At 38.5% G+C, this 24,153-nt stretch overlaps 1 protein-coding gene and 1 pseudogene across 1 annotated transcript in view; one reads left to right on the top strand and one right to left on the bottom strand.

Moving 5' to 3' along the window:
• Positions 1-2,438: 2,438 nt before the first annotated feature.
• The window catches only part of MTFR1 (mitochondrial fission regulator 1), a gene marked incomplete at its 5' end in the record, with an annotated part of 33,979 nt that continues 12,264 nt past the window's right edge, over positions 2,439-24,153 (top strand). Inside the window, 3 exons of the mRNA XM_006880434.1 lie at positions 2,439-2,453; positions 2,985-3,083; positions 20,815-20,930. Of these exons, the coding sequence (XP_006880496.1) occupies positions 2,439-2,453; positions 2,985-3,083; positions 20,815-20,930 (230 nt within the window). The remainder of the gene's footprint in view (positions 2,454-2,984; positions 3,084-20,814; positions 20,931-24,153) is intronic.
• On the bottom strand, positions 21,247-22,858 carry LOC102874761 (annotated as a pseudogene).

Here is a 24,153-nt window from a genome sequence, read left to right as displayed (position 1 = left end):
AAGGGTACTGAATGTACCATGGACTGCCAGGAAAACAAACAGATTCATCTTGGAGAGGATTAAACCAAGCTACTCCTTGGAGGCAAAGATTCTGGGGCTTCGTTTGACAGACTTTGGACATGTTGCCAGGAGGGACGGGTCCTTGGAGAGGGACATCATGCTTGGGAGGGTGGAGGGACAGCGCAGGAGGGGAAGACCCTCTATGAGATGGATTGATTCGGTGACTGGGGTAATCGGGATGGGTGTGTCAGAGGCGGTGCGGTTGGCGCAGGATAGAGCAGGGTTTAGAGCTGTTGTGCATAGGGTCGCTTTGAGTCGGAAACGACTCGACGGCACATAACAACAACAACATGTGCTATTCAGTTCACCAGTGACAGAAGAAAAGTATGTTAATCTCCTGTGTATATTTGAGAAATAATTGCTTAAAACAATCTGTTTTTTTCCTTCTTTAGTTGTGTAGAAGAAGACTAAGTTGTTTACGTATTTATTTTAAGTGAAAGTTGTATCTTTGAAGACACCAGAAATTTTTTCCTGTTTGATATTACTTAGATGGGAAGAGAATTGTTGAAACTTAGCCCTTACAGCTGGTGGAAAAATTAATTCTTGACCTTGGCTAATCCTTTCTAAGTTTTTCTTTATCAGCTTTTTGTCTTCTGTATTTCTGGGCATCATCTTTTCTTATTGGAAGGGAGAAAAATTCATATTAGACTGTGCAGTTAACACATTGTGATACACAAAATAACATACCTCTCCTCATACATCACAGTAGACTTTTGTGACTACTGACATGAAACTGAAGAAGAGAAATGATCGAATGACATGGTTATTATTGCCTTCTGGTTTTGTTTTGATGGTGAGAATTCTAGAAAAGCTGAAATGGTGCTAGAGGTATCCCTGGTATCTCACTTTGTCTCATATTTTCATTTCTGAATTGTTGGATTTGGTCATTAAAATCTAAGAAATCAGATTGCTTTGGTGCTCATTTTAAAAATTGTGCATGCTTGTAGAATGTTCTGTTTGTCCACCTTCAGTTAGATGTTGGAATTAGATGTTCAGTTAGATGGATCACTGTTGTTTACAGTGATATTTAGTGTTTGGCTTAATGGTTTATGGGAATAATTCTGTTTTTAACTGCTAGTGACTTCAGAATACCTTCCCAGTTGGTTTGGAATTACTTGTTCAGTTTTAGGATACAAGTATGAGAATGTTCAAGTTAATTGAATAAATATTACAGTCTTATCATTCTCAATATTTTAAAAATTGCTTTTACTAGTAGACTCCTAGTAAAACTTACTAGTCTTCACCTCTTCTGTCCAGGCTTTCACATCTAGCACTCAAAACTGACAGCGTAGTTTTTCGCTTTAAGGAAAAGAGCATATACTTGGGGAGAAATTTCAAGGTACAATTTAAAATGACTTGACATTCTACATGTATGCCTTTGGTTTGTTTTTTGCCAATTTGGGGCTTTGTTTCTTGTATTGCCTCAAGCTTCGTGTAATGCCGTGTGTGTATTATCATTTGACCTGAGAAATTCTGCTTCTTAGGGTCACCTCTTGCACATGTAGTGCTTTGTGTAAAGGAGGGTAAGAAATTTTTCTCTGGAGGGTAGGATCTCACAAGAATAAGTAAGTAAGTCCTTACTTACTTGGCAGGAGAGATACCATGATCATGACGGTGGTTTTCCCAGGGTGAGGCTTATCCATTGCACCCCAGATGTGCTGACCCTGGAATTTCCCCAAACGTGTGAAACTCAACTGTGTAATTTGTACTGGGGGACTGCATTCGCAGTTAAGAAAACATAATAAGAAAACACTGTTTTTTAAAAATATACAGATATATGAAAGTGTGTATGTGTGTGTGTGTGTGTGTGTATTCCTTATATATTCCTTGGTGATCCAAATGTACCTGGCCTGTGGCCACTACTCACCCTTGGCCACGTACAGCAAATAACCTGGAGCACCATGCATGGGACACTAAGTTTGTTAAACTCCATAGTGATTTGTATTTGTTTTGGAAAATGTGTTATAAGAAAAGTAGTTCAAATGTTGAAAATTTTTACACATAGAAAATTCTAAACGAAAGTAAAGCAGAAGAGGTAAAATAGTATTTCCTTTGAAAAATACTATCAAACATAGTAATTTTAATGACAAAAATAATATTTTAATTGCTAGTTCTGCATGCTTATATAATATGTTGTATTAAACTTTTTCATTCATAATGGCTAGCTATATATGTTGTTATTGTTGTTATGTGCCGTCGAGTTGCCTGCGACTCATAGTGACCCCACGTACATCAGCCCTAAACCCTGCTCTATCCTGTGCCAATCTTATTGTCTGTGATAAGCATACCTCCCTGGTCACAGAATCAGGCCATCTCATTGAGGGTCTTCCTCTCCTGCACTGTCCTTCCACGCATGATGTCCCTCTCCAGGGATTGGTCTCTCCTTGCAACAAGTCCAGAGTATGTCAGACAAAGCCTCAAAAAACCCTTGCCTCCAAGGAGCAGCCTGGTTTAGCCCTCTCCAGGACGAACCTGTTTGTTGTCCTAGCAGTCTGTAGTATATTCATTAATCATCTCCAACACCACAGCTTAAAGGCATCACTTCTCCATCTGTCATCTGTAGTCATTGTCTAGCTTTCTGATGCTTTAGTTTTCCGTTTCCTGTATCATTTAGAGTGAACTCTGGTGACTTAGTGGTAAAGAGTTGTGCTATAAGCCCAACTTGTATGTAGTTCAAATCTACCAGGCACTCTGCAGGAAATAGGACAGTTTTGTCTCATGCATTTTATCACCTCTTAAAACTAGCTGATGGTTAGCTGTGGGTTAGTTCCGATTTGATGGTACATGGCAACAACGACCTAACATCTATAATATTTCTAATATCATAATTCCTGTGACTGCATGCCATCCACTTAACTGACCAGTGTTTTGATTGCTAAGTTCTAGAAGTCTTGTAATTATTTCTTTTTTTCTTCCATCTTCAGGTACTTTGGTCTGGGAAGCCATATGGTTCATCTCGAAGTATCGTAAGGAAAATTGGTACTAATTTGTCTCTGATTCAATGTCCAAGAGTTCAATTTCAGGTACTATTTATATATGTACTTATAATTCAACATTTGATATTATCTATGTGCATTAGAAATATAAATAGGTAAGATGATATTAGATATTTTAAAAACATTTCAGCAATAAGGATTAAAAATCACAATAGTCTTTCTAATTTGCTCTTTTTAAGTGATTATTCAAAATCTTTAATCATCTTCCTTAAGAATGCATATATAAATATGTAGAAGCACATAGCAAACTAAGCAGTGCTTAATTGCAAGGTGACCTTGAATGGAAGCATTCAAGAGATTTTGAATATTATACTACCATTGATGTCTTCTGCTGTTACATCTTTCTTCTAGCACAGCTGTTCTGTTCCTCTGGTTTATTTTTGGATGTCATAGTAGATGCCATGTAAGTTGCCTTCTCTATTATTGATTTACAGATCAACAGTAATTGTGGGAATCATTGCCTTGGCAATGACACTGTCAAGACAAAAAGGTAATTGTGGTTCTGGGGGTAAGGTGATAGTCAAAACCTGAATTTGGAGTACTTTGGCAACTTAAGTCATACTCTCTTCTAACACTAAGACATACTTACTTGTTATGCAGACAGTTTTGAAGGCAACTACTTGTCTAGTTAGAGAAAGGCAGAGTTCCTGAGATCCAGAGATACTGATTGGAAATATGGAAGAGATTCATATTTGTGCCCTGCCCGTTCGAAAAAAAGGTGGAACAGCAAAATGCAGAAATTATTGCAAGTAAAATCTTGCTGAACATTAAACAGCAGCTGGATTGGAAACTGACAGGTACTTATCAGAAATTCAGGCTTGATTCAGAAGAAGCCACGGATGTCATTGAGATCTTGGCTGAAAACAGAGTGGACCATAAACGTGTGGTTTATAACCTGTAAAAATATTTGATGTGTGGATCATAATTAATTATTGATAGCATTAAGAAGAATGAGAATTCTAGAACACTCTTGTTGAACCTATACATAGATCAAGTAGTAACCATTCGAACAGAACAAGGGGATACTACATGGCTTAAAATTAGAAAAGGTGTGTGTCAGTGTTATCTGTTCAGTTTATATGCTGGACAAGTAATCTTCACAGCTGGACTATTATGAAAATGAATGTAATATAGTCTCTTTAACAAATGGTGCTGGCAAAAATGGATTATCTATTTGTAGAAATCAAAACAAGACCCATACCTCCCACCATCTTGAATTGGATCAAGGATGAGTAAAACCTAAAAACTGTAAATCAGGACAAGCCCTATTCTGTGGTATAATTAACCTATCACATGTAACTGAAAATGTAGACAAAGGAGTGGCTAAAATAGACAACTGGGACCTCCAAAATATTAAATCCTTAGGTATAGCTAAAGATGCCTTCAGATGAGTAAATGAGAGCCTATAGTTTGGGAAAGAATAGTTTGCAGTGACAAATCTGACAAGGGACTGCTCTCTAAAATTTGTAGAAAAATCCAACATCTTGACAAGAAAAGGACAAAGAACTCAAACAACTCAATTTCTAATTGGGCAAAGTCATGAATAAACACTTCACCAGAGACCCTTAGACAGACATCAAACACATGAAGAAACACGTAAGATCATTAGCTGTTGTTATGTGTCATCGAGTAAGGGCTGACCCTTAGTTGATCCTCCAGTGGGTTTTCGGAGGCAGTAGTATATTGGACAAGAGGGGATTGCAGAGTAGCTGGTGAATTCAAACTGTATGCGTCTGGGATTGCTGCACAACTCCTTATCACTGGGCCACCACAACTCACTTATTAGCTAATCAAGAGATGCAAGTGAGAGTAACATTGAGATAGTATCTCACCCTAGCAGCAGTCGCAAAGTTCAACAAGAGAGCAAACAATAGATATTGCTGAGGATGTGGAGGGATCGGCACTCTTACACTGCTTATGGGAATGTAAACTTGGACAGCAATTATGAAAAGCAGTTTGACACTTCCTTAGAAAGTTGGGAATCAAAATACCGTTTGACCTAGTGATCCTGTTACTATGTATATATCCTGAAGAGATAAGATCTATAACACATGCTAACATATATGCATATTTGTGTGTATTTATAATAATAAAAACTTGGAAGCAACTCAAGTTCCCATCAGTTGGTGAATGACAAAAGACACTCTGAGATATTAACATAAACAGTTATGGTATGTTGTTGTTATGTGCCTTTAAGTTGACTATAAGTCATAGCAACCCGATGAACAGTGGCTCTGAACCTTGGCCTATCCTGAGCCAGCCTCGTGGTCTCAGATAAACCTGACCCCATTACCACAGTCACTCTCATCCAAGGTCTTCCTCTTCTGTACTGACCCTCTCTACCCCTCCAAGCATGATATCCTTCTCCAAGGACTGGTCCCTCCTGGCAACATGTCCAAAATATGTAAGGTGGAGATTCACAATCTTTGCCTCCATGGAGCAAACTGGTTTTACCCTCTACAGGACAGACTTATTTGTTCTTTTGGCAGTCCATGATATGCTCAGTACTCTTCTCCAGGACTGCAGCTTAAAGACTTTGATTCTTTTTCTGTCATCTGGATAATGAATACGTTATCCACTTCTCAGATGCATAGAAAACAATTGAAAAGACCATGGCCTGCATCCAGATGCACCTTAGACTCTAAAGTGACATCATTACTCTTTAGCAGTCTGGAGAGATCCTTGACAACAGGTTTTCTCAGGGCAACTTGTCTTTTGATTTCTTGACTGCTGATACCAAGAATGTTGATTTTAGATCTAAGCAAGATGGAATCATTAACAAACTTAAAAGACCACTGTTGTATAAATGGAAGGAAGGTTTACACAGAATAAATTTTGGAGGGTTATAGGGATGAAGTAGGAAAAGGGGAGTAAAAAATAAATAAGCTCAGTGAAAGGAAAGACAGTACACAATAAGGGATTGAGACATTGTGATTAATGTTATAAAGCAAAATATAATTGACTATATGAGAACATGATTTTAAACTTTCAATGAAATGAAAAAAACTATTGGGGAAAAAATAAGATCAAAGACTAGAGCTCTCAGTGTGAATTATACCTCAGCATCGAGAAAACAAAAAAGTCTTCACAACTGGACCAGAGGGCAATGACTGACTTTTATTTGGATCCACAGTCGGCACCCATGGAAATAGCAGTCAAATCAAGACATTCTGCAGTGCGCATATCTCAGTAGTTCTTCCCAGGACTGCTGTAAAGTGTGGTAGAACAAGGATGTCACTTAAAAGACAAAAGTGTGCCTGACCCAGGGCATGGTATTTTCAGGTACCTCATGAGCATCAGAAAGTTGGACAGTGAAGAAATGACCAGAGAATTGATAGCTTTGGATTGTGGTGTTGTCAAAGAGTATTGACTATGCTCTTGGACTGCTCATGGACTACTACAAGAATAGACATCTGCCTTGAAAGAAGTGCAGTCAGGGTGCTCCTTAGAAGCTGAAATTCTAAGATGGTCTCACATACTTTGGGGAAGTTTATCAGATATGGCTAGCCTTTGGAAAAGGATATCATGCTTAGAAAAGAACAGTGTCAGTGAAGAAGAGAAATATCCTCAGTGAGATAAATTGACACGGTGACTGAAAAAATGAGCTTAAGCACAGTGGAGATTGTGAGGATGGGGCAAAGTTTTGTTTGTTGGACTACACAGAGATACTAGGAGTCGAGGCGATTAGATAACACCTAACACTACCAGCACCAAGTCAATAGCAACTCTACTGTTTTGCTTGGAGATGAATTGCTCATTCTATTTCGGATTTTGTTCCTTATTGCTGTTGTAGTGTTAACAAACATATCATGTTAACTCTTCTGTAATTCTCCACAACAGCAGTATGGCAAATCTTTCCGTTCTACCTTAATAATGTAAGGCTCACCACCTACCTTACCCACCCCCACTCACAGTCTATTTAATTGAAACCAACTCGTAACTGATCATTGATCAGGTTTCCAAGGCTGTAAAATACACGGGAGGAGATTGCTCATTTCTCCTGAAGAGCTGCTAATGGATTCCAGCTTGCAGAGGAGTTACCTTTTGGGTTAGCAGTTCAAAAATAATAGATCAGCATAGAAATATGGAAGGTGGATTTAAATAATTCATTCAGAAGCTCTTCAGTTTCCCTGCTTGCTTATTTGATGTGTTTACTCATAAACTAAAGAACTTTGCTGGCCAAGTATTAAAGAGCTCTGCTGTCAACTCAAAGGCACAAGGTTCAAATCCGCCAGGTGCTGTGCAGGGGAAACCGGGCAATTAATTCCCATGTATTAAACTGCTTCTGAAAACCTGCTGGAGGGTCAGCTATGAGTCAGTTCTGACTCAATGATACATAATAACAACAATTCAAATTACTTTTTTATAGAAGGAAAAATCTTCCTAATTACTATGTTCTAGCATATGTTAAAAACGGAGCCCATTATTGTGTTCTTATTCCTGTTCCAAATTGACTAGGTAAAACTTTGTGCTTCAGTCTAGAAACTGATAAATTTAAATTTTCCCAGAAGTAGTTTTTTATAATAAGTAATAAAATCCACTATATCTGTGTTAGCTAAGCCTTTTAGTCACAATTTGAGAATTTAGTTCATTTAGGTAATTGATTGTTTTACTTGCCAACTTCCTTCAAATTACTGTTGTGTTATTATTTTTTCTGATTGCTCAGCTCCATCAATTTTTTTTTTAAATGTATCCAGTCTTACTGAACCTGGATGGCAGTGTTTAAAGTACTCAGCTGCAAGTCAGAGATTGTTATTTCATACCTGCTTGTTGCTCCTTTAGGGAAAGATAAGACCGTCTGTGTCTGTAAAGATTATAGTCTCGGAAACACTGAGGGCCAGCTCTGCCCTGGTTGTGCACTGTCATTGTGAATTGGTGAGGCCTCCATAGCAGTGGCTTGCTCAGTTTGGGGAGAATGTGGTTCAGCATTTGTGCCTATGTAGATACAGGACGGATGTGCAGATAGCTAGCGTATTCTAGTTGGCAACACAAATCTGCTTTAACAGTCACTGGGCAGAAATGACCACAGCCACATGAACTTCCTTGGGAGAATTGCTTTTCCAAGTGTTGTTTTCAGTCACTTAACACAATATAAAGTAAAAGAGTATTAGATTTAGTACAAGAATGACCTTGAAAAAAGATGCAGAGCAGTAAAGAGGAACATTGGTAACCTAATTGGGATTAAAGTGGAAGACAAAAGACATTTGTTTAGAGTGAGATTTTTTTTTTCCAGGAAGTTTTCTAGCCTACTCTGTATTTTTAAGGTCAACATAAGTATTATTTACTTCTTAACCAGGAATTTTAAATCAGTTATTATTCTATGTCTTCCATTTTTTTAGAAGTATTTACATCAGAGACATAAGGGAACTCTGGTTGCCTAGTGGTAAGAAGCTGAGCTGCAATCCCGAAAATACGTGGTTCAAGGCCACCAGCTGCTCCGTGGGTGGTTAACTGTCTTTTAAAACCAACCGGCAGGTCATTTGTGGGTTGGTTCTGACAACAACAAATACTTAGAGATATAAGTATACATTGTTCTAAAAATGTGGAGGATAGAGGATACCATTGACAGAAATAAAACTACAAATACAGTATTCCACTATTTTTTTTTTAGTGGAAGTTTGCAAGAAACTTGCATTTCCATTCATTCATTGTTGCACATTTTTCATCCCTGTTCCCCACCACCTCCCTTCCCCAGTTTGCTTTTTTTCTTTGGGGAAAAAAGTTATTTCATTGTTACATAGGTTCTGACCTCGCCCCCCACCACCACTTTACCATGCATCTCTTATTCTGGACTCTTGTCATGCCAATAATACATAATCATATGTTCTTTTATACAGTCCCTCCCTTGTCTGTTTCAATGCCGTGTACATTATTTATCCCCCTCCTTTTTTTGCCCCCCATATCATCCCTGTTCTATAAGAGTGGCATTAGGCATTATTTGTCTTTTTCTGAAGGAGATATTTCACTTAGTATAATGTCCTCCATCGTTACCCATTTTGTGTAATATTTCATGAGTTCTTTGTTTTTCAGTGCTACATAATATTCCATTGTGTGAATGTACCATAGCTTCTCTATCCAGTTGTTTGTTAATGGGCACTTGGACTGTTTCCAAATCTTTGCTATTATGAACAAAGCAGCAGTAAACATGGGTGTGCATATATCTGCTTGCATGACAGTTCTGGTTTCTTTAGGGTATATTCCTAGTAGTGGAATTAATTGGTCAAATAGTATTTCTATTTGCCACTTTTTGAGAAAGCACCAGACTGCCTTCCATAGTGGTTGTACCATTTTACACTCCCACCAGCAGTGAATAAGGGTTCCAGTCTCTCCACAACCTCATCAACATTTGTTGCTTGCTATTCTGTTAAATTTTGCTATTCTTAATGGGGTGAGATGATATCTCATAGTTGTTTTGATTTGCATCTTATAGGTAGAGATTTTGAATATTTCGTCATATGTTTGTTTGCCATCTGAATGTCTTCTTTGGTGAAGTGTCTGTTCATAGCCTGTGCCCATTTTTCAATTGGGCTGTTTTTCTTGTTGTGGTGCTCAAGTATTCTATAAATTCTAGGTATAAGTCCCTTATCAGACATATCATTACCAAATACTTTTCCCTAGTCTGTGGCTTCCCTTTTTACCCTGTTGGAGAATTTTTTGGATGTGCATAGGGATTCAATTCTTAGAAGGTCTCATTCATCTATTTTATCCTCTCCTGGTTGTAGATTTTTCAGAATGCTTGGAAGACTGTTCAAGTTGTGGATAGTGCTTCTAGGATGCTTCCAAGCTTTTCTCTAATGAAGTTTGTAGTCCTGGGTCCTTGATCCACTTTGAGTTGGTTTTTGTGTATGGTGTGAGTCTTGTTTGAGTTTTCTGCAGATGGTTTTCCAATTTTGCCAACACCATTTGTTTAAAAGGCTGTCATTTCCCTACTTGACTGATTTCATCTCCTTGTCAAAAATCAGTTGACCATAAGTAGATGGGCTGATTTCTGGGTTCTCAGTTCTATTCCATTGATAAATGTGTCTGTCATTGTACCAGTACCACACTGTCTTGAACACCACAGCAGTATAGTAGGATTTGAAATCAGGGAGTGATATGCCTTCTACCTTGTTTCTCTTTTTAAGGAGTGCTTTGCTTATTTGGGGCCTCTTTCCATTCCAAATGAAATTGGAGATTGCCTTTTCCATCTTGTTGAAGAATGGAATTGGTATTTATATTGGGATTGCTTTGAACATGTAAATTGCCTTTTCACAATATTGAGTCTTCCTATCCATGAGCAAGGAATATTCTCCCATTTCTCCAGGTCTTTTTTTGTTTCTTGCAGTAATGTTTTGTAATTTTCTTTGAATAAGTCTTTTGTGTTTCTAGTTAGATTTACTCCCAAGTATTTAATCTTGTGATTAGCTATTGTGATGGGTATTGTTTTTCTTAGCTCCAGCTCTATATTCACTTTGTCACTGTTGAAAAATCCAATTATTTTTGTATGTTGATCTTGTAGCCTCCCATTTTGCTGAATTGGTCAACTACATTCAATAGTTTTCTTGCTGAATCTTCAGGGTTTTCTAAGTATACTATCATATTATCTGTATATAGTCTAATTTTACCTTCTCTGTGCCTATTTGGACACCTATTACTTTCTTCTCTTGTCTTATAGCTACTGCTAAGACTTCTAATACAATACTGAATAGGAAAAGTGTCTCTTGTAGACAGCGTATTGATGAATTTTTTTATCCAATCTGCCACTCTTTTTTTCTTTAGTGGTGCATTTAAACCATTTATATTCATTGTGATTTTTGAGAGGCAAAGTTTCATTGCTATTATTTTATAGAGGATTTTGTGGATTTGTTTTTATTTTTGTGTTGTTGCTACTTACTTTGGTCCATCTTGCTTTCTGTGGCACCTCTGTAAGAAGGACGTCTCTCAGTCTTTCCTGAAATTCTGGTCATGTTTTTGCAAACTCCATTAGGTTCTGTTTTTCTGGGAATATCTTGATCTCTCCTTCATATTTGATGAACAGTTTTGCTGGGTATAATATTCTTGGTTGTTGACAGTTTTGTTCTTTGAGTTCGTTATATCATTCCATTGTCGACTTGCTCACATGGTTTCTGCTGAAAAATCAGTATTTAATCTTACTTGCTCTCCCCTATAGTTACTCTTCCCCTTAGCCCCCGCTTTCATAATTCTCTCCTATCTTTGGTTCTGGCAAATTTGATATGTCTTGGTGCTTTTCTTTTTGGGTCAGTTTTATATAGTGTACTCTCAGCTTCTTAAATACATATTCTCTCCTTTTTTCTGTATGCCTGGGAAATTTTCTCCAGTCATTCTTCACAAATTTTTCAGTGCTTTTACTTGCTTCTGGGATTCTGATGATGAGCATGTTGTTTCTCTTGATGGTGTCCCCCATTATTCTTAGGTTTTCTTTTTCTTGCTTTTTGTTCTAGCAGATCAGTGGTGAAAATTCTGTCTTCTATTTCACTGATTCTGTGTTCCATCTCTTCAGCCCTGTTCATGTGATCCTCCATCATGTTGATAGCATCTGAAATATTGGTCATCATATTTTGGATTGTGGTTTCTTGTTTTTCCAGAGCCTCTGATGCCTCATTTTTTTTTAATCTGCATTGTTTTGGATTTTTTTTTAAGCTCCTTCTGGTTTTTGCTTGCAGTGTCCTGTAATTCTTCATGTTTGTCTTTCACCCATTGAAAATAGCCATTATTCTTTTAAATCTGTTTTAGAAAGTTATATCAGACTTTCTGACTTCACGAAACCCATTGATGGCTGTGTCATTCTTTTGGGGGATGACATCTTGCTTTGGGCTTGTGTAGGGGGTGAGGTAGCCTGCTTCCTCCAGGACATTGCTGTGGTGGAGTTTTTCATGTCTGAGATGATAGCAGGTTCTTGATCTGAAGTCACCTCTCCAGAACATGGTGGGGCAACTACCTTTTTTTTCTCAGTTCAATAGCGAAAAGGCCTAAAGAAGCAACCTCTGTCAGACAACTGCCACAGCTATGGTAGCACAAGGTGCTCTGGGCTAAAGGCATTTGATGGACTAGACATGAAGAGACAAGGCAGAGTGTGGAGACCTGATTGGAACTACCAGGAAGCCTTGGTTTTCTCTTCAAGAACAAGCTTCAGGTGCCTCCCTTCCTTTTGATTGAGCCTAAGGGGGTCCCCGTGATCCAGCCAAACACCAGTGACACCCCCACGAAGTACCTTACTGAAGGCCTAGCTTTGCTCCCAGTGTATGTCAGGAGTGGTGTTCGGGGTGCAGGCCAGTGGTCTCGAGACCAGAGTTCCAGGTGTGGGCAGGTGTTGATGGGACTGAAATTCCAGGCTCACATTCGCTCAGATTCCAGCTTTCCTGCTCACCCCGGTGTGTTGGTGTGTTGCTTCCCGTCGTGTGCATGGCATCAGCAAGCTCCTCCCCTGCGTGTGTGTGGCATTAGCAAGCAGCTCCAAGCACATATATGATGTCTATAAGAAATGAGCCTCAGTTGAATTTCTGAGGCTGGGATGGAAGAGTCTCTCTCTCCTGGGGAGCCACACATGAATTTGAGCCACCACAGGTACTGTGCTGGCAATGCTTATCCTTTCATGTGAGAGTTTTGTGATTTTTATGGGTTTTTTTTTTTTTGGCAGCTGATTGAAATGTAATGTATCTGTGCTGTCTGCGAGTCCAATTTGGATAATTCCCCAGTATGCAGAAGGCCTGGGGAAAGGAAGCCGTAGTGAGGTGTGAATATCAGGCTATATTCTGGAGATAAAAGTCAAATTGGATCAAACTGAATATAAAAACACTCAAGGGATCAATTTGGAAACAGGAATAGGTAGCCACACCAGTCCAGTTTTTGCTCCTTTCTGATTTTAGTATCTTTGTGGGAATCGGTCCAGAACTCCCTTTCTACATTTTGACTTTCTATGTTTTTCTGTCTTTTGACTTTCACTTCCTTTCCACTGCTAGTATTTACACTTCAAATCTGTCATCCCCAAAAAAACGTTCACTTCTGAAGTCTTAAGCCTTCAAGTGTGTCCTTCTAGATCACATCATCTTTCCACTGTCCCAGCTGATTTGTATATCTGTGGTCATGGAAGACCTCCTTCTCAGTGCTAGGAGAGACAGGCATATTATTTAGTGTTACTAGGGTTAGGTGGATTAGTCCATGGAAAGAATGAGTACATAACAATGGCACAGTAAGAGAGTGCTTTTATAGTTGCTATTACTATTTTTTAAGTCTGTAGCAAATTATTTTCATTGACTCTCAAATGCAACTCTGGTTTTACAGATTTAGTTTTTGTGTATTTACTGAAAATTCTTTGCTATCAAGTCAGAATTAACTGGTAGCTGACCCTTCAGTGAGTTTTTGGGAAGCTGTAAATCACACAGGAGAAGATTGCTTGTCTTTCTTCAGAGCTGCTGGTGAATTTGAATAGCCAGAGAGGTGCTCAGCCTTTGTGTTAGCAGTGCAGCTCTGTACAGACTGCATCCCCCCACCCCCCTGTTCATGTACGTGTAATCAGAAATCTGAACACTGACTAACACATGTAGTCATGTTTTCATCTAGCTAGAAATAAATTGAGATAATAAATATAAGAAGGATAAAATAATCTCAGTCAGTGTGTCTTTATTATACTGACAGTCTCACAGGTTAAGTAAATCAGACCATAGAGATTGAAATGACTAATTTTTTATCAGTACATTGCCAGGCCTTTCTTCTGAGTCTCCTTGGGATAGACTCAAACTTCCAACTTTTTACTTAGTAACCAGTTGCATCACCAACCTATTCACCTAACCCTATGGTATTTTCTTCCTAGATGGACGTTGTTTTTCGAATTGGTGTTAGAAGGAATGTTCTATAAACAAGCAGATAATAAATGAATCTCTCCCTAAAGTATATATACCATGGCTCAATCAGAAAGTAAATCCACCAGTTTATGGTAATTACTGATGTTCATTAACAGACATAGTCTCCTCCCTTTATTGGATATAAGATTTAGTAGGAGAGATACTAACAAGTAAATATGCTTGTATAAAATTACAAGTTGTAATAAAAGCCATAAAGGCAGAAGTAGTTTAGCATGGGGAGCATAACAGTGGTTGTCAGGGAAAGCCTCCTTGAAGGAGAGATGATTGAGGATTAGAAACATAGGATCTGCTGAAGCGCAGGGGGAGGGCTGTGAGACAGGGCATGTTGCAGATACAGATGAACTAAAGCAAGGAACATGTACATCATAAGTTGCAAAGAGGAGGCCAGGCTAACAGGACCAAGAGAGGTGGGACAAAGAATGTCTTTGGTGTCTGAATCACTTGAAGATACATACCTGGGTCAACTCTAAAATGAACAAATAAATTTAACTCTTTTCCCTTACTCTTTCTAAGTCTATAATTTACAGTATTTTGTTCACGGTACACATTTTTTTAGTGTGATTTTTTTTTTAAATTAATTTTAAGGGAAGTTTACAGAGACTTGGGTTTCCAATCATTCATTATTACACTTTTCTCCCTGCCCACTTCCTCCCCCCAGTTCGCTCTTCTCTTTGAAAAGTAAAAGAAAAACAACTATGAGATATCATCTCACCCCAGTAAGAACAGCAACATTTAACAGAGCAGCAAACAACAAATGCTGGTCGCTCTCTCAAAAAGTTGCAAATAAATGAATGAATGGAAATCCAGAATTTCTGTAAATGTTCATAAAATTAGTAAAAAAAATTATTAAAATAAAAAAATAAGTTGCAAATAGAAATACCATTTGACCCAGCAGTTCCAGTACTGGGAATATACCCTAAAGAAACCATAACTGCCGCCCAGTCAGATAAATGCACACCCATGTTTCTTGTGGCTTTGTTCACAATAGAAAAGAGTTGGAAACAACCTAAGTGCCCATCAACAAACGAATGGCTAGAAAAGCTCTGGTATATTCACACAATGGAATACTACACTGCATTGAAAAACAAGGAACTCATGCAGTATTATTCAGAATGGGTGACCTTGGAGGACATTATGCTGAGTGAAATAACGCAGTCACAAAAGGACAGGTGCTGCATGGTGCCACTATTGTATAATACGACTGACATCAGGGTTGAAGTAAGACTGAGAAAAATTGGATAAATTATGTATACTGCATTGAAACAGATGAGGGAGAGAACTGTTTGAAAGTGATATATGATTGGATATTATGATTATGATAAGAGTCCAGGATGAAGGTTACATAGCGGAGTGTACTCGGGGCGGGAGGGGAGGATTCTATACCAATGAAATAATTTTTCTTTTACTCTTTAAAGAGAAGAACGAATTGGGGGGGAAGGGTGGGCAGGGAGAATTAATGCAACAGTGAATGTATGGAAATCCACAATTTCTTAAAATGAATTTTTAAAAAAAAGTAAAAGAAAAATTCTTTCATTGTTGTACAACCCTTCCCCCCAAGTCTATGCCACTGTGCAGCCTTCATTCTGGACTCTTGTCATGACAGTAATACCCAATCATATATCCCTTTTAAACACTTCTCTCTCTAATCTGTTTCAGTGTAGTATACATCATTCCTCCCCTCCATCTCTGTCTTCCCTCAACCCTGATGTCAATCCTGCTTTACAACAGTGGCCCTATGCAATATTTGTCCTTTTGTGACGGATATATTTCACTCAGCATAATGTCTTCCATCGTAACCCATTTTGTGTAATATTTCATGAGTTCCTTGTTTTTTCATTGCAGCATAGTATTGTGTGAATATACCAGAGCTTCTCTATCCATTTGTTGATGGGCACATGGGTTGTTTCTAACTCTTTTGTGAACAAAGCCACAATAAACATGGATGTTCATATATTTGCTTGGGTGGCAGTTATGGTTTCTTGAGGGTATATTCCCAGTAGTGGAATTGCTGGGTCAAATGGTATTTCTATTTGCAACTTTTTGAGAAAGCTCCATACAGCCTTCCATAGTGGTTGTACCATTTTACACTGCCACCAACAGTGAATAAGGGTTCCAGTCTCTCCACAAACTCTCCAGCATTTGTTGCTTGCTGTTCTGTTAAATCTTGCTATTCTGACTGGGGTGAGATGATACCTCATAGTTGTTTTGGATTTTTTTTTTTTAAAGAGCCTTAAGGACAGTTGGATTTAGCTATTTGTATTATGTTTTCTAAGCTGGGCATTGAGACATAGTAATTTAAATCCTAACTCTAATGAAGGGAGTTCGGGTAGTCTACTCATAAGGAGTTGCACTGCCAACCCAGAGCAGCTAGTGGTTCAAAGATTTACAGCCTCTGAAAACCCACTGGAGGTCCAGCTCTGAGTTGGTACTGACTACATGGCACACAACTCTTAACAAATATTTTGAACCATTTTATTTTCTTAAAGGTTAATTGCTTTAATCCTGAAGGTGTATGGTTCAAATCTACGAGATGCTCTACTGGAGGAGGGGTATTCTCCTCCTGTGCCAGTTGAATCCAACTCAGTGGCTTTTGCTTGCGTGTGCGCGCAAACACACACACACACACACACACACACACACACACACACACACATCTCATTAAAATGTGAATGAAATTTAATTTCAGTGTTCTAAATAAATTGAAGTGAAAAACCTTCCTTCTCACTCATGACCCTGGATGCCACTTCCATGCTAGATGTAGCATGCAATGCATAGAAAGTGTTAAGTAACTATTCAGTTAAAAAAAAAGTAGCCGTGTAATTCAGAACCATTGGTTACTGAGGCTCAACGAGAATGCTTGCAAGTCCAGCTTCCAGATCTGTTGATATTACTGGGTGTCTGTAATTGCCATCCAGTGGATTCTGAGTCATAGAAAACTACAGGACAGAATAACACAACCCCCATAGGGATTTCAAGGTTGTAGCTCTGTCACTTCTCTTTTACACAGGTAGTTTTGAACCACTGCTGACATGGTCAGCAGCCATGCTCTTTATCACTGTGCTGTTGGGCTTTCTTTATTTGTCTCTATATTGAAGTACAGAGATCCAGTTTTCAGATGGTCTTAAAATTATAGAAATTAGTAGGGAAAAAAACCCAACAACCCAAAACTCCCTTTGTAAAAAAAGCTAATTATTATCATGTTGTTACTGTATTTTTTAAAGTAAACATATCTTGCATTTTACTGTAAATGGTGATTAAATTAAATGAAACAAAAGTTTGTTAACAGCTAGCATTACTGGTTTATTTGAAAGGCTGAAATAATAGGAAGGCTTTCCTTTTCATGCTTTCCTTATCCACAGGCTGACCCACTGCTTCTGATAGTTCTGTTTTAAGCATTTCAACTTCTTTACAGTCTTGCTTTTTTTCTGGTAAGCACCTCATTTAAATGAATTCATTTTTTTGGGACAGTTTTTTATTACCAGAATGTTTTAAATGTACCAAAGTTGCCTAGTAAGACTCCTTAAATACAATTAAATTTTAATAATTTAAATTTTATCAAATGTGAATTGAACTTCTTAATTCTTAACTCCATTTTTTAAAAAAGCAGAAGTGCTATGGAATTTTTGCTGTGAATGAAATAAGGTTTTCCTCATTTTTGAGAGGAATAGGGATACTTGTAAGTTATGAAGCTCTGAACTTATTATTATTAAAATATCATTGATTTTGAAATTTTCTTTTTCTATGTCTTTTTATTTTCCCTTTTGTACTAACAGTAGCTATAGTAGAACAGGACCTTTCTTGGAACCTTCAGTAAGTTCACCTTTTATTCATCATTCTCATCTGTCTTTTGTGTTTATCAATAGTGACATTCAAATTGTACCTCTAGAAGCTTCCTGCCCTTGCCCTCCTCATCATCCCCATACACTTAGTGGATGGATTGTTCTTCCACTTCATGCTTGCACCACTAAATGCATGTTTCCCCTGATAACAACTGAAATGAGAATTCAAATTAGGGTTTTGTTAGTGGCATGCATCACTGTGTCATGTGACTTTGTAACTTAAATGTCAAAACTTCTTTGCTTTGTGAGGCAACCTATCAAGTAGAAATGATTAGGAGCTCATCAGTTTTGGAGCTGGTAATCAACAGTATCGTTAATATGTCCCCTGACTGAGCATGTACCAGAGGTGTGATATTATTGTAGAGAGTAAGTATATTCAGTGTTTATGAAGATTGCAGACAACGTCTATGGAATAGTCTGTTTTGTTTTTATCTATGTGTGCTTGTGTATTTTAAAGTTTGTCCATAAAACATAGTTATATGCTTAATAAATTAAATATTATAGTTGTTCAAGTGAGAATGATTATAGTTGGTCCTTAATTTATTTTTTTTTTGCCGGGGGGTGGGGGGGTGTCCTTAACTCTTTTGTGACCTATGGCACTTGGAGCCGATTTAAGTTTTCCTCTTCTTTGGATTATTGGACTGCCACTTTCCCACTAACAGTGTATGCAGCTGTCAGGAGAGCTCTGTAATAGTTAGAAATGGAAGAAATAGGCATGTGCTGCAAATGACTGATTTTAGAGGATGTTCCAAGAGGTCATATACATCCTGGATGTGTGATTTTGCAAAAGTTTTGTCTCTTTTACCTTTTTTACTGGGTGAGTCTTCTAAGTATATTTCTAATTTCCTGCACATTATTTAAGGTAAGGAGTCCTGGTGGTATAGTATGTAATGTAACTGAAAGGTTAGCAGTTTAAATCTACTAGTTGCTCCATGAGAGAAAGATGAACAATCTCCTTCTGTAAAGATTTAGGCCAGCACTGAGTCCGGGCAGCGAGCTTGGCTTTTTGGTTTCGTTCCTTATTTAGGAGTAGCTTTTCTCTTGGTGATTCTAGATTCACACAATTACTGTCTTTTCAGGTATCTATAAAGTGACATAGAATCTAAAAGAGACATTTGTATCATATAATTTTGCACCTGTATGTTAGAATAGGAATTGTGTCCCTCACAGTCCTACCCCAAAGTCCACAGGGACACCTCTTTCTCACATCTAATGTGCCAAAATCTGTATTAGAAATACTCTTGGTTCAGCATGGAAATAAAGGGTATCAACCAAAAATTCAAAGTATAAGACAATTTGGGATAGAAAAGATTATTTACTATATAAGCTACCTTGAAAAATTGCCACAGAATATATTCATATTTATATCTTTCAAGTATTTGTTCTTAGAAAAATGTTCCTTTTCTTAGAAATATACTTGTGATGAAAATAAGTGATTTTAAGGTCAAAACGAGATTTTATCCATCTTAAATATATTTAATTCCATACCAGCTAGTGACAGTTGAAACAAAGTTTTATCTTTTTGTATCTGAAACAAAGGATCCTAAGCAGAGGGAAATTAATGAACTAGTCCCTTTGAAAGGCATTATTTAGTGTTTAGTTTTTTTATTTCCCTCACTTTTACAAACTAGTCCTTACAGTACAGCACTTTCTAAAAAGCTTGATGAAAAGAAATAGCTTGATGACCTTGTTGTTGAAGACTCTTCACATACCATCTCATAAACTCCCTGTTTTAATAGTTATAAAAATATTAAATATTAAGGAGTCCTTGAGTGGTATAAATTATTAAGGTACCTGATACTCACTAAAAGAAAGGTGGTGGTTCAAGTCCACCTAGACACACATGGAGTTAACTGTGAGTTGGAATCCACTCAGAAGCTCCTGATTTAGCAATGTCATTATGTTGTTCTACTTTTGATTGTAGATACAGGAGGATTAAGTTTTATAGGATATCTGTTTGCTAATCTATCTTGGAGGAAGTGCAGCCAGGGTGTTCCTTAGACACAAAGATGTTGAAACTTCATACCATGTTCTTTGAACGTATTATCAGGAAGGGGCAGTCTTTGGGAAAAGACATCATGATGGCAAAGGTGGAGTATTAGAGAAAGAGAAAAGACCCTCAACAAGATGGATTAACACAATAATTGTAACAGTGGGCTCTATTGAGTATTTCACAGATTTTAAGGGTGGTACATGATAGGGTGAAGTTCTGATTGGTTGTTCATAGGGTGGCTAGTCAGCTCAATGGCACCTAACAACACCATTTAACTGTATGTATTTTGGTAACTTTCTGGAAAAGTACTAGAATCTTCCTTTTGATTACTATGTTATAATTTAATACGTACACATTCTGTTCAGTCTTAAAAGTCTACTTGTTCAAAGTCCTATTTTCTCTTCTGACAAGTTATTTCCTCACCTATACAGTGGATTACATTAGTATTTTGAAAAGCACTTTTATATAAACTTTATTGTGTGTTTTGGTTTTATTTTTCCTTTCTGACTGGGTTGAGTTCTTAAATCTCTACTCTTCTCATGTAGACAGTGGCCCTAAGTGTTGTGTTGTGGTTTTGACCTTAATTTTGGCAGTGACTATTGATAAATATTTTTAAAAATCAGAAGATTTTGCACCTAAAAATATCTCTTTTGACCTTTATAATAGTGTGTATGTATACACACACTCCTTTAAAACTGAAAATTTCTGAACGTAGCACTAATTTGTAAATTTTTTTGGTCTTAGCATTTTTGTCTACTTCCTTGTTTGATTTTACTGGGTTTGGGTTGGTTGGTTGGTTTGTTTTTTTTTTTTTAACTTAAATGAGCAAGAATTTTTAATTTTTAGGATGGATGAAGTAGATTATTCAAGGGGCAGGAGCGGGTGAGAGGAATTCATTATCATTGCCCTGTAAAATACAAACCAAAGTTAAATTATAATTCAGAGATTATAACATACTAGTAGGCAAATATTGTCATAGGACTAATGATGTCTTTTATGGAGACCTTTATTTACACTTAATATTTGGTGCCAGATAAATAATTTTTCCTTTTTGTAACTTTTAGCTTACCAACCATGAAGCAGAGTGGAGTCCCAGCCACCCAGGACAGGATGCGGTGGTGTCTTTTGCTGATGTTGGATGGGTAGCCCAAGAAGAAGGAGAGTGTTCAATGCGACTAAGGTTAGTTTGAGAGGCTATCTGATCTAAGATACTTTTAAAAATTTTAATAGATGATAAATTTGCAGTATTAAAATACTTTTAACACCTTGTTGATCTCTAGTAACTAACCCTGTTAACTCCTCTTGAGTAGGCTTGACTTTAAGAGGGCTTGAGCAGAACAGAACTTTTTTTTACTTCATTTTTAAGACTGAGTTAGTTGGTTTTTTTCCTGTGTTGCCACCTGTACAAACCAAGGTGTACCCAAGACGTGAATACCTTTTAATAGTCAGAGAGGGTGTTCAGAATGATGAGAGGTAAAAAGTTAAGAATTTCTAAATTAGGTGGGGGCGCTGGGATCCAGAGAATCCTCAAACATGCTGAGGAGGTTCCAGGGCTCAAAGGACAGTATGGAGTCCTCAGAAGGTGCCGAGTCCATGTTGTTCAGATCCAGGAGGTCCCCGAAGCTGTTGTCCTCCACGTTGCTGGAGAGCTTGTGGTCCCAGAGGAAAGTGCAGTGGGGTGAACAGGGAGGGGTGGTCAGTGGGGCTGGGGGCTGCAGCCAGCTGGCAAGGCAGGCCAGCAAGTAGTAGAGCAGGGAGACCAAGGCCTGAGAAAGTACCCACCCTCAACTCAGGGTATTGGCTGCCTTGGACCACAGCATGCTCCAGAGCCTGGGCTCCTTGAGCATGGGGAGTGACAGAAGCACCTTGGCTGTTGTCCGCAGCGTAGGGTCTGGCTCCAACATCATGGCAAGGATGACACACAGCTCAGAAGACAGTCCTGAAGTGAACTTGGGGGGCAGGTAGCCCTGGCTCACCTGCTGCCAGCCCTCACCACCATAGGGAAGCTCCATGTTGCAGGCCACTTCAAGAATGGTGAGGCCTAGACTGAATATATCTGCCGTTGTCCCGTAAGAATCCTGCAGCAGTTCAGGGGCCATGTAGCAGAGATCCCCCTCTTGGGCCTCACTGGCCCCAGCCGAGCCCAGCTCCACCAGCAGCCCAAAGTCACCCAGGTTACAGTTGCCACACAGGCCCAGGAATATGTTGGCGGGCTTGATGTCGAGTTGGACCAGGCCCTGGCCATGTAGGTGGGCCAGGGCCAACAGAGTGTCCCTCAGGTAGCTGGACCTCAGGCAGGCTGGTGCCGTGGGCCTAGCAGTGCTGCTGCAGGCTCAGGCCACGCTCTTCCCAGGCATGCTCCATCCACACCCAGTGGGGGTGCTGTCCCACCTTCTCGTGGCCTCACCTCCACCAGCTTGCGGGCTCTGTCTTTGGGGCCCTTGAAGGGCAACAGGGAGCACTTTACGACGTAGAGTTGGCCATTTTCCTTGGAGCTCACCTTTTCACTGGGCCGCACACATCTTCTGTCCACCGTCAGCAGCAATGGACTGTGAGTTCCTTCCAGGCAGGACCACAGCTGAGCCACCTGCGTGAGTGAGAAGAAGCCCTGGCGAACGGTCAAGACGGAGTTAGTTTTTATGATCTTACAGATGTAACTGTATCCTAAGCCATTATGAATTTAAAAAATTCCCTCTCCTTTAGAAATTTACATTTTGATAGTATCAGAATTATCATAAATATATTTAGAGAAGTACATTAATTACGTATTATCACTGGAGTAGGTAAGAAGAGTCATTCTGGATTATCTTACAGAATTTGTATAGTTACTGGACACATTCTTAATATTATGTAAGAAAAAGCACTTTTTACTTATGTGAAAGAGCATGAATAATGTATTGTCTGCACAGTCTAATACATTTTTAGCTATGACATCAATTAGGCATCAAGGATACAGAGATAAAATTAAGTCACGATCTCTGCTTTTCAAGAGTCTCTGTTACCATGGTGAATGCAGAGGCCAGTGAGAAAGGGAGGTGGCAGCGGGCCTCAGACTGGTGGTTGAAAGCTAGGGCTAGTCACCTGCAACAGCATCTTAATTCCAGCCATGGATTTTCTGCATCCCCTCCTGCTGAGGAGGTTCAGTTCCTATGTGCATCAGATTATGAGATAGCCTCTCCACCATCACCTCAGGATGTTCAGTGCAGGAAGAGAAAAGGAGAGGTTGCCCTGTTAGCACCGAGTCTTCAAATAGCACCTGTAAGAATAAAACATGCTCTGTACCTGCTCATCAGGAGCATGTCCTTGAGGACAAGGCGTACCCTGTCAGGGACATTAGCAGTGATGACCTCTTATGAAGCCAGCCTGAATTTCTGAAAGTTCCCTGTCAGTGTACTGTTTCCAGCCATTTTTAAAATAGTCTTCAGCGGGATTTTACTTGCTTATGGTATTAATGATAATTGTTTAATAATGTCCACATTTTATTGGATCCCCTTTTTTAGGAATGGGAACAAATATAGATCTCTTCCTGTTAGTTGGCCAGGTAGCTGCCTTTCATATTTGTTGACAGCAATTGGTAAGCATATCCAGGATTGTGTTTGTTTTCTGAAAAACTTCATTTGGTGTTACATCAGGTCCTGGGTCCTTAGTGTAACTTGGACTTCTTTCAGTACTATTGGTTCTTGGTCATATGCTACTTTCTAAAATAGTTCATTGTCGAACAGTTCTTTTTTGTACAGTGATTTAGTGTATTCCTTCCTTTTTATTTTTCTTTCTTTTTTTTTTTTTGTGTGTGTGTGAGTTAAATAGTAATGATAGGTTTTTTAGGAAGTTACATCCCCAAGGGGTCAGATCTCTCTCCTAGAAAGGAGATTTTGAGGGAAGGCCGAATTTTCTTTTGATAGTTCCTGCATCGTTCAAGATTTTGCAAGTTAGATCCTTCAGTATTGCAACTTGGGGCTTGACTTTTTTCTTCACTTCTTTAATCTTGTGAAATGTTGAATGGGTTCTTTCCTTTTGCTTTTCTAACTCCAAGTCTTTCCACATTTTCTTATAAAACTTTGTGTGCTCGAGTTGCCTTTTAAAATTAGATTTTGAAGCACAATGCTGTCATTGATGGGGTAGTACAGGGAAATGAAATACTAATGAAATATTTAGTCTATGAACCATCCACTAAAGATGAAGAAATAGGGGATTTCTACCAAATTCTCCAGTCTGAAATTGATCAAGCGTGAAATCAAGATAAATTAATAATAATGGGTGGCTGGAATGTAAAAGTTGGAAATAAGATGTAGTTGAAAAATATGATCTTCATGAATGAAACACAATGTAAACAAATTATTATATGCAAGGCAATAAAAAGGTTTTTTAAAAAAAGAAAAATTGGGAGGGGAGATTGTAAAACA

This window comes from Elephantulus edwardii, unplaced genomic scaffold, assembly GCF_000299155.1.
Source record: "Elephantulus edwardii isolate Elephantulus edwardi_28Jun2011 unplaced genomic scaffold, EleEdw1.0 scaffold00008, whole genome shotgun sequence".
NCBI lineage: Eukaryota > Metazoa > Chordata > Mammalia > Macroscelidea > Macroscelididae > Elephantulus > Elephantulus edwardii.
This window is presented reverse-complemented; position numbering and strand designations above follow the sequence as displayed.